The sequence below is a fragment of the Mytilus trossulus genome, chromosome 13 (genome assembly GCF_036588685.1).
Source record: "Mytilus trossulus isolate FHL-02 chromosome 13, PNRI_Mtr1.1.1.hap1, whole genome shotgun sequence".
Taxonomy (NCBI): domain Eukaryota; kingdom Metazoa; phylum Mollusca; class Bivalvia; order Mytilida; family Mytilidae; genus Mytilus; species Mytilus trossulus.
The window spans coordinates 11,891,999-11,908,316 of NC_086385.1; the positions used below are offsets into that span (position 1 = coordinate 11,891,999).

Genomic DNA, 16,318 nt, shown 5'->3' on the forward strand with positions numbered 1-16,318 from the left:
AACTAGACCTAATCACAAACTAATACATTGTTGATGCCACCTCTGGAAAAAACAAACCTATATCTCGCTTTTTTACTCTGATATCAGACAAAATTCTTTGTAATTGAGTTTTTTATTGAGTGCATTGCTGTGAGCTTGTTTATGATACATTGACTAGAGGTATACAGGAAGGGTTGAGATCTCATTAAACATGTTTGACACTTTTCCCCAAGTCAGGAGCTTCTGACCTTTTTTTAAATTTTAGTCCTTTATATGTTTCTGAGTTTAGTGTGACATCTATATTCACTGAACTAGTACCAATTTTTGTTTACAGGCTAGCTGAAGCCCACCTCAGGGTGTTGGATTGTCTGGTTGTGTTAAAGACACATTGGTGGCTTTAGGCTGTTGTCTGCTCTATGACAAGGTTGTAGTCTCTTTGACAATTCCCTATTTCCATTCTCAATTGTATGAATGAACTGCACAAGGTCATTAAGATTTTCTTTTCTATAGCAACATAAGTACTATGTACTCTTATGATCCAATATAATTTTTACTAAGTTTCAACGTTTTTTTTATCAGAACAACTGACAGGGGTGGAACCAGCCATTTTAAAAAGGGGGGCAACTTTATGCTCCCATTCAAATGCATTGATTATCCACAAAAAGGGGGGGGGGTTCTTGACACACAACCCTGGTTCTTCCACTGACTGATCTTTAAAGACAAACTAATAATGTTTCTATAGTCTCTTTATTACACAGGCATATATCACAATTGTTGAAATTGTACAGAAAAAAAAATTGCAATTAATTCATTGTGGTAAATCTGTTATCTTGATTCTCTTCTAATGGAAATCATATACACTACAACCCAAGTGGATCATGTCATTTCTACCTAACACAGTGGAGTAAACACAGAGAGGGGAATCATCCCTTGTTCCTAATGGGCTATTGTATAGATTTGAAATGCTTTCATTTTGTTTTTCTCATAGGAATTGATTCTAATAATACTAATATAAATAAGAAAAAATTGTGTTTTAATCAAATATTTTTTAAGGAAATCTATGGATAAATTGACCTGTTAGATGTGGACTGCCCACATTGGAAAGGTGAAAAAGACATAATCCACCTGAGTTGTAGTGTATGTTACCTGTATCATATAACTTATATAAATACCTAATTAATTTATATTTTATAGATTTTGTTCACATGCAAAATTATTTGTTTTTTACCAACAAACTCCTGAGGGTACTCAAAGAAAATTTACATCATTTTTTACATGGCTAATTTTTGCAAATCTTGGCATGCACAATTTATCAACGAACATTACAATTGTTAAAAAAAAATGCTGTTGGATCTAATTTCCTAATGCATGTAGATTAAAACATGGGTTGACTTGCTTGCTTAGTTTGTATAAAGGTTTGCGTAAACATTGTATCTAAGATTGGCATATGCAATAAATATAACTAGGTGAAGTTAAACCTGTATATATCTTATTTAGATTTGATATGAAGTTATCAAATAATAAAATTCAACGCTTATACAAACAAAACAAGCAAGCCAACCAAAATCTTTATCTTCATGCATTAGACAACTAGCTTTGAAAGGATTTAATTAATTCGCTGCAAATATCATTCTCAGATTGTCCCTATTTCTTGAAAAGAACAAATTCCATAAGATTTGTCTTTTCAATGGCTCTGTTAGCCTCTTAGACAAGGTTAAAAAAAAAAATATTGAATGGTAAAACATTTTTCCTCCTTAGTTATAGCGGGGGCATAATTATTTGGAATTGTGAACTGTAAATTCACTAATTAAAGTGTGCATATTTTTATTGCCAATTAAAGGATTCTGGTAAAAATTATTACTTAACCTAATTGGCCGTTTCAGAATCTAATGCATTCTGGGTAATATTTTCAAAAGCGTACACCAAAGCGTAGTGATTGGTTTAAAACGTTCAAAACAATGGAAATTCAACCAATGACGCAACGTTATTTTCATTCTAGGATACGAACAATAAAATTACCCATGATGCTTTAGATTCTGAAACGACCAATTTATCAGACAGTATTTATTTATTAGAATGAAAAGATATTTCTTATATGTATGATTTCCATAGAAAAAAAACACAAATAGAAAACATCCTACCACAACTTTTGTTTACATAATTGACAACAAACAGACAAAAAGAGTTTTACGTTCTTAATGCAAGATGAAAATATCAAACAGTATATGAAATTAAATCATCATTAATGTATATAACAAATGTAGATATTTTTATACCTCATATACTATCAGACTATGTTAATGACCACTTCCTTTAAGTATGAAATTTGATATTAATAACATAAAATATTATCTCACTTTAAATTTATAAAACAAAAGGCGGGAAAGCACATCTGAATATTTGAAAAACTGATAATTACTTTTTTTTTTAAATCAGTGAAAATCATCTATAAGCTGAAAGATCAATCTTGCATTAATCACTAAAAAAAACTTTTTTTATTTCTCAATAAACACACATCATCCAAGCAACCATTTCTTATCATTTACACTTTGTTCAAAATGGACAAAAACAATAATATATTAATTCTAAAAGTTTTCTCTTCATTTGTACAGCAGAGGAGTTGTCTTTTCTTTATTATGACAAGTTACCTCCCCTTTATGTAGTCTTGATCATCCAAATGCTTTCGTTGTGGTAAAGACAAAAATTTATGAAGTGCAAAAAAGGGTTGATATCAATTTGACAAGGTAATTCTTGTTTTCCTTCAATAAGAATTTATATTGCTTTAAAGATGGTACCTAACACTACAGGGAGATAACTCTTTAAAATCAGCTAAATGTTTTAATTACAATGTGTTTAATGGGACTATTAAGCTTCTAAATGCTCAAAATTTGTGTTTGTCAAACTGCTATATAAATCTTTATATTTTTGTCCAAGGTCAAAGTAAATACTTTGTCAAAATTTAACGAATAGATTAAACGAGCCAAATTAATTTTAGTGAAAGTGTTGGGTACCACCTTAATGATGAAATCATCTTTTTATTCAAGATCTGTTTTGCTAATGGAAAACTGGACAAGAAAACAATAACACATTTCAAGCACTTGAATGACCCCGATTGGTTTGCTGTGTGTTTTACTAAGGGACACAACTCTTGCTGTACAAAAAGTTTAAAGATTATGTACACGTGTCATACACAATTTATTTTTACATGTTTACATTGATAAATTGTTTTCATTTTCAACAAAATCAGACAGGAATTTGTATTAGTACATTTTTTCTTACTATAAATATGGTTATTTTGTGAAGCATTCTGCATTTATGACATTTTTCTGGAGTATAATACACATAATTTGTGTATTGATTTAAAAAAAAATGTGCATAAGTTATGTATATTCTTTCAATTTGCCCTCTAAACAAAAAAAAAGTTAAAAAGGACTACTAACAATACTCTAAACGTTTTACAAATATTGTAAACAGTCATTTAACAGGTTTAAAGAAGAAAAAGTTCTACATAGGATATTTTCAAATTTAAGTGTGTAAGGTAAATTAAACAAAAGCAAATAACAATAGAAATTTATGTGATTTTCTTCAGAAATAAAATGCAATCAATAACCAGTGGCTTTTATAAATACTAAATTAAAATGCTCTATCACCTATTTTCACTTTGGAGTGTATATGATGTTGGTTAAACTAAATTGGCCCTGTACCTCTTTTGTATAAAATCACAGGATATTACTGCCCTATCAAATATTCCCAAGACCAATAAGTCCATAACAATAAATTTGGATTTTTAATAACAATTCATGACATTGACTTAAGCTAAAAGTTTATGTTAAGAAAAGGAGAAAAAAAAGGGGGGATTTTGGCATCTTATGTGTTTTTATTCAAGTAAATGTTCTTTCTTAAAAATAAAAAAAATTATGTGTTACAGATAAGAAATTATGAATTGACACCGCAATTTATAATTTCAAATTGCTAAGCTAACCTACAGGAAAAATTAATGGATAATATTTATAAATATGAAGGAATCAATATTCATTTCAACTTAATAAATCAAGTATTAATTATTTAATAATTGAAGCATTTATAGTCTGATCATCCGACACTTAATGCATTAGTATTATAGGTAGAAACTGCTCTTTACCACCTGTGTAAATTGGACCAAGATCAACCTTTATCAGATTCTAACATTTGTGCTCGGTCAGGTAGACAATTTTCGATAAAAGGTATTGTCTCAATAAATGCATGTAATCTGTAGCAATATAATCTTGATATTAATATAGAACACATCCAATATAATCTTGATCTTGATACTTTTTCATGACATCTCCAATATAATCTTGATCTTGATAATTTTTGGTGACATGTCGAAAATAATCTTGAATTTAATAATTTTTCATGACATGTCCAATACAATCTTGAACTTCATAATTTTTGGTGACATGTCCAATATAATCTGGATCTTCATAGTCTACTGTGAAACGTCAAATGCGAGATGATGAATTCACCATGTAATTTTAACAAATCAAAAGAAATAATTTTAGCATGGTCACTTGGAACCGTTTTTGTTCTGTTTATATAAATAACATATATACAGAGATAATTTCTGTGGCTGAATGCAGAACACATACAGATTTGAATTATGGGATAGCGAAACATCTTGCCACTACTATTTTAGATAGTGTTTAAACAAAAACAATGAACTTTTAAAATGTATACAGATATAAAATGTAACATATAAATAAATGAATTATTCCCAGATAGGAAATTCACTCAAGATCCAGATAAAACCAGTATAATCCAGATGGTTCTAGAATGATCCAGTAATTCCTAAAATGTCTAGCTTTGCCCACTCCATTTTGGTGTCCACATTAAGGTCTATGCTCGAAAAATAAAAATGAGTGAACTTTAACATGTACGAATCACATTTTCTAAAAACAACCAATCATTGTTCTTGTTACTTGCAGCATCCGCCGCCTTCTTCTGACCGATCATGTGTTCCATTTAAGTTTATATTTCCACCAACTCGCTGTTGACCTGCTCCACCAGACTCATTTTTAGGTAATTTCTTTGCTACAATAAAAATAAGTTTGTCTTTTAAATATTTTTCTTTAATGTTAAACAGAAATTAAAATCAACTTTGTTATCGACATAATAATTGCTCAATAATCAATAAAAATATGATTAGTAAAAAATCCTTAAAAGTTCAAAAGGTCAGCTGCTCTCATAAACTGTTGAAAAATTGACTCACCACTATGGTTCTAATCACAAAATAATACATGAAAACTAAGTAAATTGCAATTAACCCTCTTGCTGCCAGTTTTTTCATATGCCAGAAAATACGACTGCTTGACGTTTGTGAAGTGACATGCACAACAATGACGTCATTCGATATATGACTTCATGTCCTAATGACCGTTACATTGCTGAGCCATTGTAAAAATATATTTCACTTTTGAATTTTCAGTCTTTTATTTGAAAGAGGTACAGCAATGATGAGAATCTTGCATAAATTTAAACATTGATATATGTGTCCCTTCAGCAGTCGGTGTGGACATGTGTTTCTCCAATAGTAAGAGGGTTAGGTGGACATTTGATTTAGTGGCTTTTGCAAAGTATGCATATATTCATATATAAAATTTGTATTTCCTTGTAGTATTAAATTTGTGGTTCCCCTGTTCCCGCAAAATCCATGAAAACTGGAATACAACGAACAATAATGAATCCACAGTAGCCTGTATAGTAGTTCATCAAATCACGGACAAGATTGACAACACACTAGCTCACAAGGTCATTTTATGAAAGGAGACACCAAGCCAGTCTGATTATAACCAATCAGACTAAGTTTTTTACTCCTTAATCCAGTGTTGTAGTTTGAATAGCAACAAATACTTATTTTGATGACTTTGGTTTGACAAAACGGAGCATCAACCTACTTAACGTAAGATGAATAAGACTTGTCTGAGATAAGATAAATATATATATCATGCTTCTTACGAGCTAACATATGTAAACAAACAAATCCGAATATGTTAATGAGTAAGACACTTGTTACATATTATTTGTAATATAAATAAAATGATTGAAATGTTTTCGGATTCCGTTTATACTAATGACGGATTAAATAATTATTCTAATGACGGTAAGTTTTTTTTTTTATGGTTTTCAAGATATCATACAAATCAATTATAATTAACAGGTTGTTCGTCTCGCAAACGCACATTCTGAGTTAATTAACTTTATTAACAATTTATAATTCAAATGCAATAATGTTTGCTCAATTCATTTTGATTGGATAATGTCACTAGTTTTCATGGCATTATTTGACAATTGATGCTATGGAATGTACCCACAAGTGCAGACGATATATGTATCAGATTTTTAATACGTGTTTTAATGTTGTTTTCTGACAGTTTCATTAGAATGGAATTAACAATATTGTATTTTAAACTATGACAGCATCAATTGGTGATTTGATGGTTGCAAATACCTGTTTACGGTCTTCGGTAACCTGTTGCTAGTAAGGTAGCAATAAACAGTTAGGAAAAAGTACTCAAATTTGCCCTTATGAATTTTACCATTCCCTTTTCATTGCTTTCTTGCAATATCAAGCTTACTGTTTGTGTCATATATGGGCATATGTATGGAATCAGAATCTTCCATATATTTTATTTCCAGTATATAAAATTGTAAAATATAATTTCTTTTTGGTGTATCCATTGCAACAATCTGCATTAATTTGTTATAAAATATTGCAAAAAGGGGGGGAAAGATGTCACATATTTCCCCAAAATTTGGCTAAAATTAGAATTTCAATCGCTTGAAGTAATACCTTTTCTGAAACTGTGTACATATACCATTCAGCAAATCCAATGAAAATCATATGTCTTTCATCTCATTTTTTTGTAAAATTGCGTCAAAAACTTTGTGTAGAAAAAGAGTGTTTGTAAACAGTACAGTAATTTCTGGACCGATGGCCGGTCTAGCTATGAAAATACGGACTGTCAAACAGAAAACAGCCCATAAAACATGTAAAAAATAATCTTGATGCTCTTATAAACCATCTTTGAAGGCTACATTAGCACTCATCTGTCTTAAAATGAATTTTATTACACAATAACTTTCCTATTTCAAAAATCCACAGGGGCCATAATGCGAAACTAAACATCTAACTGTGTATTGCTACCTTAATAGTAAATATTTTTTTCAAATTCTCCCTTTTAAATTATTTTCTGAGTTCTGCTAGCTAAAACGAGTAAAATGGCCTTTTATTTTTGAAAATTGGTTGAGTATTGAATATTTTATGAAGGTTAGCAGTTGACACTGAAACGCGACAAAAACTGATTTTAAGAAAGGTGCCAAGTCAAAGTGTAAAATCTTGTCTCTACCTCAATTTTTAGCCAAATTTTAAAAACTGTACCTCTTTTGTCAGTTTTTTTTATGTTGAATATCATAATAAGATCTCTGATGATGCAACATTGTACAAAATTTAGCAATTTTAAGCATAAAAATGTTAATCTTTATGCTTATTCCATACCAAAGACTTGATTAAAAAACTTGGTGATAGGGCATCAATTTCTTACATCTGATTTAACTATACATTTAATATATGCCAAAATGTAACATGAAATCTTGATAAAAACAATAACTAGATATCTTTGCAAGAAAAAAAACCAACGCGTTCAATACTTAGGCTACTACATGCAGCCCAATCCACCAGAAGTAAGCGTTAAGCCGATTGAGTACAAATATAAGCCTAGTGTCAAAATGTCTAATTTTGGTTGCTAAGGACTGTTAACAATAAAATTGACACATATTGTCATTGTTAAACACTTAATTTACTCAGAAGTTGATTTTGAATCTAAATATCAATAGATTTGTGGCATGAAAAGTCTTAAATTATACAATTCTGAGCTTGGTAAGTATGCCATAAGGTAGCAATAAACAGTTAGGAAAAAGTACTCAAATTTGCCCTTATGAATTTTACCATTCCCTTTTCATTGCTTTCTTGCAATATCAAGCTTACTGTTTGTGTCATATATGGGCATATGTATGGAATCAGAATCTTCCATATATTTTATTTCCAGTATATAAAATTGTAAAATATAATTTCTTTTTGGTGTATCCATGGCAACAATCTGCATTAATTTGTTATAAAATATTGCAAAAAGGGGGGGAAAGATGTCACATATTTCCCCAAAATTTGGCTAAAATTAGAATTTCAATCGCTTGAAGTAATACCTTTTCTGAAACTGTGTACATATACCATTCAGCAAATCCAATGAAAATCATATGTCTTTCGTCTCATTTTTTTGTAAAATTGCGTCAAAAACTTCGTGTAGAAAAAGAGTGTTTGTAAACAGTACAGTAATTTCTGGACCGATGGCCGGTCTAGCTATGAAAATACGGACTGTCAAACAGAAAACAGCCCATAAAACATGTAAAAAATAATCTTGATGCTCTTATAAACCATCTTTGAAGGCTACATTAGCACTCATCTGTCTTAAAATGAATTTTATTACACAATAACTTTCCTATTTCAAAAATCAACAGGGGCCATAATGCGAAACTAAACATCTAACTGTGTATTGCTACCTAAGCTTAATATGCAACCATCAAATCATAATTGATGCAGTCGGAGGTTAAAATTCAATACAGGTATCTCCTAAACCCTACAGTTCCTTCTTACCTATTGCCAAAAATATATCATTTACATTCATGGCTGTCTTAGCTGATGTTTCCATAAATAATAAACTGTTTTCTTCAGCATATGCTTGTGCTTCCTAAAAAAAAAAAAAAAAATTAAAAAAAAATAAACATAAATAACATTTTTTTTTACATATATCATACAAAAATAAAAGATGTTGTATAAGTGCCAATGAGACAACTCTACATCCAAGTCACAATTTAATAAAAGTGAAGAATTGTACAAAGTACGGTTTTTCAACACAGAGACTTGTCTCACACCGAATAGCAAGCTACAAAGAGCCCAAATTGGAATGTATAAGAAAACATATGCCTAACACAACTTATTCTTGATTGAGTTAAGCCTGCCAATTGATATTTTATAATGTGTTTTTCTATGTTGTGATGTTATGCTATTGTTTCAGAAAAAGGGAGAAGGTTTGGTACCATTAAAGCGTTTAATCCCACTGCAAATGTTTGCACCTGACTGTCCTAAGCCAGGTATCTGATGTACAGTAGTTGACGTTTTTGTAATTTATACGTGTTTCTCGTTTTTTTATATAGATTAGACTGTTGGTTTTCCTGTTTAAATGGTTTTACACTAGTAATTTAGAGGCCCTTTATAGCTTGTTGTTTGGTGTGAGCCAAGGCTCTGTGTTGAAGGTGTACATTGAACTATAATGGTTTACTTTTATAAATTGTTATTTAAATGGAGAGCTGTCTTATTGGTACTTACGCCACATCTTCCTATATCTACTTGATAAAGATTTTAACTGCCACAATAAAAAGCTTGACACTTATCTTTTGTTGAAGACTTTTTTTTACATCTAGATGCCATTTGGGAGTTTTTGTTGTTGGATTGCTGTCCCATCACACATCAGTGTTGATCAGTTGTAAATTGAATATTTCTCAATATCTTTATTTTGGACATGCAAGATTAGATATTCTTTTTACCAAAGACATATGGAAAGGAAAAAGAAAATCACTATAAATAGCTTTTTCTAGACATTCTTATTTATTTTGAAATATCTTGACATAAAGTATAGCGGGTAATCTACGCGGGTGTAAAATTTCGAGATTTTCATTGAATAAAGTATACCAAATATTTTGGAGGTTTTCATTTTGGCAGATTTAAATCTTTTAACAATACCTTTACATGAACTCTTTTAATTTGGCGGAATTTATTTTGGTAGTTATTTCTATCAACGAAAATATGTGAAAATTTAAACCCAGAGCCAGAGAAAATAACCCACTTTACGTTACCCATTGCTGTTTGGACTTTATTTTTTGTTCTGTGCTGACCTGCCCTCAAATTCTAAATGATTATGATAATTATTGCATTTTGATTAATAAATCTTCTATACAGACTACAAATGTATGATAATCATTTAGAGTACTCACATCAAATTCTACCATTCTTTTGTTGGCCAGATCTGACTTGTTCCCTGCTAAAGCAATAACAATATTGGGACTAGCTTGTCTCTGTAACTCTTTCACCCATGTCTTGGCCCGTCCAAATGTGTCCTGGTAAGATAAAACATACACAATTATTGTAATCCAAGACAGTAGAGCGTCTAGAGGTTTGTATAACTAAATGTCTATTACATTAAATATCAACAATCAGTCATAATAAAAGTTCATTTGAAGGTACCAAGACCTTGTTGATCAACAACTCTCTGCAAGAGACCAAAATGACATAGACATTAACAATTTAGGACACTGTACAGCCTTCTACAATGAGCAAAGCCTATACCGCCATTAAAGTACACATTCTGGATACAGACTTTGTTTAAACATTTAACGTGGCTTAGTCCTTATACATCATGTACATCCAGTCAGTGTTTTATTGTGCTATGGTAAAATTTTGTATTCTTGTTATTCATTTTTGATGATGTGCTTTTTTTTTTTTTTTATCCACATTACTTTGTTTTTCTAGTGATCAGGTTGATAACACAATTGTAACTGTTGTACCCCTATTATCGTCATTTATATCTATTATGTCGATATGTTTTTTGGGTAACACATCGTTGTCAATATAATGGAATTTTATGCAACTGTCATACAAGTGAGAGGATTAGTTAGCTAAATTAACAGTATATGAACTCAGTTGATCATGTTGATACAACATTTTATAATTATGATATCTTTGGACTGACAAGTTTTGAAAATGATGAGTCAATAGAGATTTAGATAATGAGAACCTGGAGTGTGAATACCCATTTGTACCCTTACCATTGTACATGTAAACATCAAATATCCATGATGCATAAGTGTACACTTATACTAAATCTGCCTTTATGACCTTTATGAAAGAATAGACAAGAACAGATGTCAAACAAAATGCAAATGTCTATTTATTACTTCTCAGTACACTTGAGATTTTGAGTGTTTGGAACTTACAATGTACTTCAACCAGTTTAAAGTTATTTAAAGTTTACATTACTGTAAAAGCAGAATTTTTTTAGGAGGATTTAATTTCAGTTATTTTGAGGAAAGAATATATCCATGAAATTAAAATCCACACCTAAATTAAACCTACATATAATATAACTTCCATTTGCTGGAAATCACGAAATTTAATCCCTGTGTAATCTTATATATAGAGACAAAACCACAAAATTTTAACCCCACAAAAGTTTCTACAGTATATACTTGATTAGTGATGTCGTAAACAACAATGGCGGCCTGTGCGCCTCTGTAGTACATTGGTGCTAAACTGTGGTATCTTTCTTGTCCAGCTGTGTCCCAGATTTCGAACTTTACTGTTGTGTCATCTAAACAGACTGTCTGTGTTAAAAACGCAGCTGAAAAATGTAAAAATAATAAAATATAAAAGTAAAAGTAAAAGTCAAGAGGTCAAACTTTTTATTTGAACTAATAACTATCTGTCATTGTTTCAAAATTGAGTTACAAACATAGAACATATAATAAATTTGAACTTTATGTAGAAATGACAGAAAATTGTTGTAAGTACAGTACAGATATGTTTTCATATATGCATGCATATAAATAAAGAATGGATTGATCTTTTAGGGTTTCCCAAACCTCGAAATATAAAATGGATTTATGGTATTTTTAATATTGTTCTACTCAATGTAGACCTGTCATTCCCAAGGTTGATGGCATACCCATAGCCAGGGGGGTTCGGCCCCCCCCCCCCCCCCCATGAAAACAAATAAGCACTGTTTAAGTCATTGTTCTGTTCGAATTGTGACTGTATAAGTCGAGTTTGTGAGTCCAACGAACCCCCCCCCCCACACCTGGAAATGGACAGTGCTGCAAGATGTATTTTGTCTACTTATGTGATATGCATTACTGGACCAAAGCTGAAAAGATCAGTAATTTTTATTATTTTGTCCAAATCATGTATATATAAATGTCCTGTAAAAAGTATCTGATCCAGTTAAAGAAGAAATTTTTGTGTTTTAACGTCACTTTTGAGTACCACATTACAGCTATTTCTAGCAGCCAGTTTTTATTGGTGGAGGAAGCTGGAATGCCCAGAGAAAACCACTGACTGTCGATAGGAAAACTGATAATCCAAGTAAATTAAGATTGGAGTCAAGTGCATCTGCAAGAGCGCAGTTCGAGCTCAGTGTTGACTGGCTAGTGATTACAGTAGTAACTACTTAGACCACTCAGCCACAGGGACCCCATCTGTTAATACATAAAATGCTTGCTGTTCAGTGTGAACCAAGGCTCCGTGTTGAAGACCATACTATGACCTATAATGGTTTACTTAAAATTACAAATTGGGACTTGAATAGTGAGTTGTCTCATTTCCACTCATACCACATCTTCTTATATCTATTTTTATCTGTTTTAAATATAATATTTAAGAACTACAGGGCTCTCATTGTGATGTGTATATGCGTCCTGGAAGCATGGAAATCAAGCTGGATGCATCATTTTTGAAAATCACGAGTTCCTGCAGAATTAATATAGTATATAAATTTTAAGTTGCATTCTTATTTCTGGGGTTTAATGCAAACAGAAAGCTAAAATATACAGACACTCACCTCCAATTGTACTTTCCTGGTATTCATGAAATTGTCCTTTTACAAATCGTAGAACCAAGCTAGACTTGCCTACAGCAGATTCTCCTAGAAGTACTAGTTTAAACTGACATATTTTGCCTTGTGCTTGCCCATTTGGTCTTTGGGCACCAGGACGGTTTGCCATCCTATGGCTGTTCCCTCAGTATGTATTGTAATCTTTATATGTAACGTCTATTTAACTAAAATGATAAAACAACTGTTAATTATAAAATTCATCTTATTGTTGTTAAAGTTAGAAGTCACAGCATAAACAAACTTGCATTGATGAAAAAATGTAGTTTGTTGTATAATGTACAATGTACATATACCGTATAGCGGGTTATTTTCGTGGGGTGCAAATTTTCGCTTATTTTCGCGGACAGAACTTAATCGCCAAATTAAATTCCGCCAAATTAAAAGTGTACATACAAAGGTATTAATAAAAGTTTTTAATCCACCAAAATATTTCGTATACCTTGTTCAATGAAAATCGCGAAATTTTACACCCGCGAAAATAACCCGCTATACGGTATGTTTTGGTGAATATGTAACATCACAGACCCAATTTACCTAGTAATTGAGTGGTTTCCATTTATTGCTCTTTATCACCTTTGTTTTTCGTATAGTGTGCAGTTTGTTTTTGTGTTCTAGTGTTTCACCTCTGGCCAAGGTCAGGGATTTGTATTGTTTACTATTATGACATGTTTGAAATTTTAATTCGTGCAGCTTGCTATGCAGTGCCAGTATGATATTTTCTTCGTGTAAAAGGCCATACCATTAAGCATATGTAGTTTTATGACTTTTGGTCTTTAGTAGAGTATTGCCTTTAAAATGGCAATCCTACCACATCTCTTTATTTTAAACACAGTTAAAACTACTTGTTGCTAAATAATTTACACAAATCAGCAAAGGAAGAGAAGGAATAACTATGACGTGTGGACTTAAAAATAGTTTTGGCTGATTAAGGATGATATTGACTGCCATACAAAGCGATCATCACCTAGATTGTATTGTGAATGACGAGAATAACAGCCTGCTTAGATCATAATGATATAGTCACTATTGCATATATATTAAATTGTGAAAATTTAAGGGGATTGGGAGAAAGGCATGAAACATTGACAGCATCAGTAGAACCTTGTAAATAATCAAAGTTTGCATCTCTTAACAAATGTGGTCAGCAGTTACTTAATGGCCCAGAGCTCCAGATAAGAATTCACAAATTGGGGTTTTTACCCACCATTTTCTTATATAATTGGGTGATAAAGTTTTTTAATTGCATTATCAATTTCAATTCACCCGTCAGGTTAATATCAAATTGGGTTTTTCACCACCAAGATCCTTAATGTATTGGTTTTTTTCATCGACACAATATTGAAATATTTAGGCAATATCAACCCCTTTTTTTCCCATCTATATGTTTCTTTCTTTTTTTAACTGTTTTATTTGGTTTAGAGTTATGGTGAGGGTTATTTGCTAGCTGTTTTATTTGTTTTTTTCACTGAGGAGCAAATTGAAGGTTTAAGTTGTGTCCCGTTTCAAACCTTTTGCCAGTTTTGTATTTTCTCACAAAAACGGATATGTGTATTCACAGGCACTCGTCTTATACCTTAAAGTTTATATAATAAATTCTGAGACCAGTGCCTGTGTGCATGGTTTGTATATTCATCAATTCTAACCGTAAAATGAATAAAAAATAGTATATAATCTCTTACACTTGAATGATTTTGTTTTATTCAATTTACATAAATCTGGGTTTAGTTGACTTTTATTTAGAACTTTTGGTTTCTGATGCTTTATCATTTCGTAATTGATTTGGCCTTTCACTTTTTCCAACTGATTTCGTTTTTGATGAATCTCTGTGTTTATTAGCGATGTTCTCGTTATGGTACGCACACACACCCGTGCGTTCGATTGACGTTTCTTAAAACACTGGCTGAGTCTTGTTATCATCATAACTTTCCCTCAGCTTTTCAAAAGAAGCCGAAAACATGCTTCTTTTCAATTTTTTTACCGGACATTCACTTTCGTTTTATTTCAATGTATGTTATGATAAATCCCGAGCAATGCGAAAATAATATGACACACGCTAACTGGATAAAAGCCGAGAAGATCGAAATGTTTACAAAAACACGTGTACCTATTGAGCAACGGAAAACTCAAACAGGGACCCATTTCAGTTACTTGATGCAGGGATCTATTTTTAGAACGACAGAAAATTTCCAATTATAAATATTATAAAAATAGTTTAGGTGACGACTGTAAACAGATAAGGGTAAATAACGCAAATGGTTGCCAATAAAAGGGTTGAGAACTCATGGTTTTGGCATATTATTGGGTTTTCCGTTGAATTAATTGGGTTGTTGAACCCTTCAATGGACAATTGCATTGGGTTTTATATTATTTGTATTTACGCAGCTTATCTGGAGCTCTGTTTATGCGCTGCCTTGTAGCACAGAGGTACAGAGATGATTTTTGTATGTAGAATCATGCTCTCCGGTTACTGTACTCATGGCATCAGACAACATTCCAGCAACTGATGGGACTATTGTGACTCTATGGTAAATAATCACCAACTATTTATATCTTTAGATAACTTTTCTTTAAAATTGGACAGTTCACTGCAAAGATATCTTTTGTCATTGGACCATGAGACATAATATTAATAACAGTTGAACATAAATAAATATTGCTTGTTGATGGTGCCAGCAAGAAGTGTTTAACGCATTTAATGGCAAGTTTATGTATAATTTATCGTTTAGCACGGTCTCGGTTGTAAGTTTGGTATATTTTGGAGGCTAAAACACATGATCAAAAAATGTAAACACGGAAGACGGGTTATTTTTGGCACTGACATTTATCGATTTTGCTTATAAAAATGTCATGATTTGTGGGCTTTGTTGACTAATTTTGGACCATCTTTGACATTTTCTTACCAAAATTAAAATAAATCAGCTATAAGGGCTTTGACTGTCAATGTACAGATGGCGAAAATGTCTAATTAATTCACGTAATGCCCCCTTTCTACGTAGATACACCCTCCTTTGAGATGTAGCCGAATCACTTCTTACCGGAAAATGGTCCGAACAAACTGGAATCGTTTTGAAATTATTAAAAAACAAGGTTGAATTGTCGGAGTCGATTTTTATTTTTGATTTCTAGACATAAATTGTCTATTTTATGTACGAGTTTTGTTTATAACCATTGTGATATCACTGCAATCAAAGTTACATTTTGCGTAGTAATATCATCATATGACGGACACCATGATTTATCAAAATTAGACCCCGCATTCATGACATCATACAGGAAATCGTGTTTTCTTCTGCTTTATTTTTCCTGTAATCTATAAAACGAGGTTTACCGAGTGTTTTAAATATACACCATTTATCATCAAACTTGAATTTTGATTTATTTTTTAAAATTGCAGTTCATAGTCGTGGGGCTCCTATATTTAAACCTTTCCTTTTCGATCTTAGCGTACTAAATTATAATCCTGGTACCTTTGATAACTAATTAACTTGACATTTTTTAACGTACAGTTAGGGGGTGTCTTTATTGAGAGAAGTGTACGAGTCTTCTGGGGGGGGGGGGGGTATGTGGGTATTATGCACTTCTTC

The 16,318-nt window shown here is 31.7% G+C and overlaps 1 protein-coding gene across 1 annotated transcript; it reads right to left on the bottom strand.

The window, feature by feature from the left end:
• Positions 1-710: 710 nt before the first annotated feature.
• Positions 711-15,783, bottom strand: LOC134693926 (ras-related protein Rab-5B-like). The gene is made up of 6 exons (XM_063554866.1): positions 15,635-15,783; positions 12,681-12,898; positions 11,314-11,465; positions 10,063-10,185; positions 8,666-8,759; positions 711-5,049 (listed from the first exon to the last, which is right to left on the bottom strand). Exons 2-6 carry the CDS (start codon positions 12,841-12,843, stop codon positions 4,934-4,936), a joined length of 648 nt encoding a protein of 215 aa, XP_063410936.1. The 5' UTR covers positions 12,844-12,898; positions 15,635-15,783; the 3' UTR covers positions 711-4,933.
• Between the last annotated feature and the right edge of the window lie 535 nt (positions 15,784-16,318).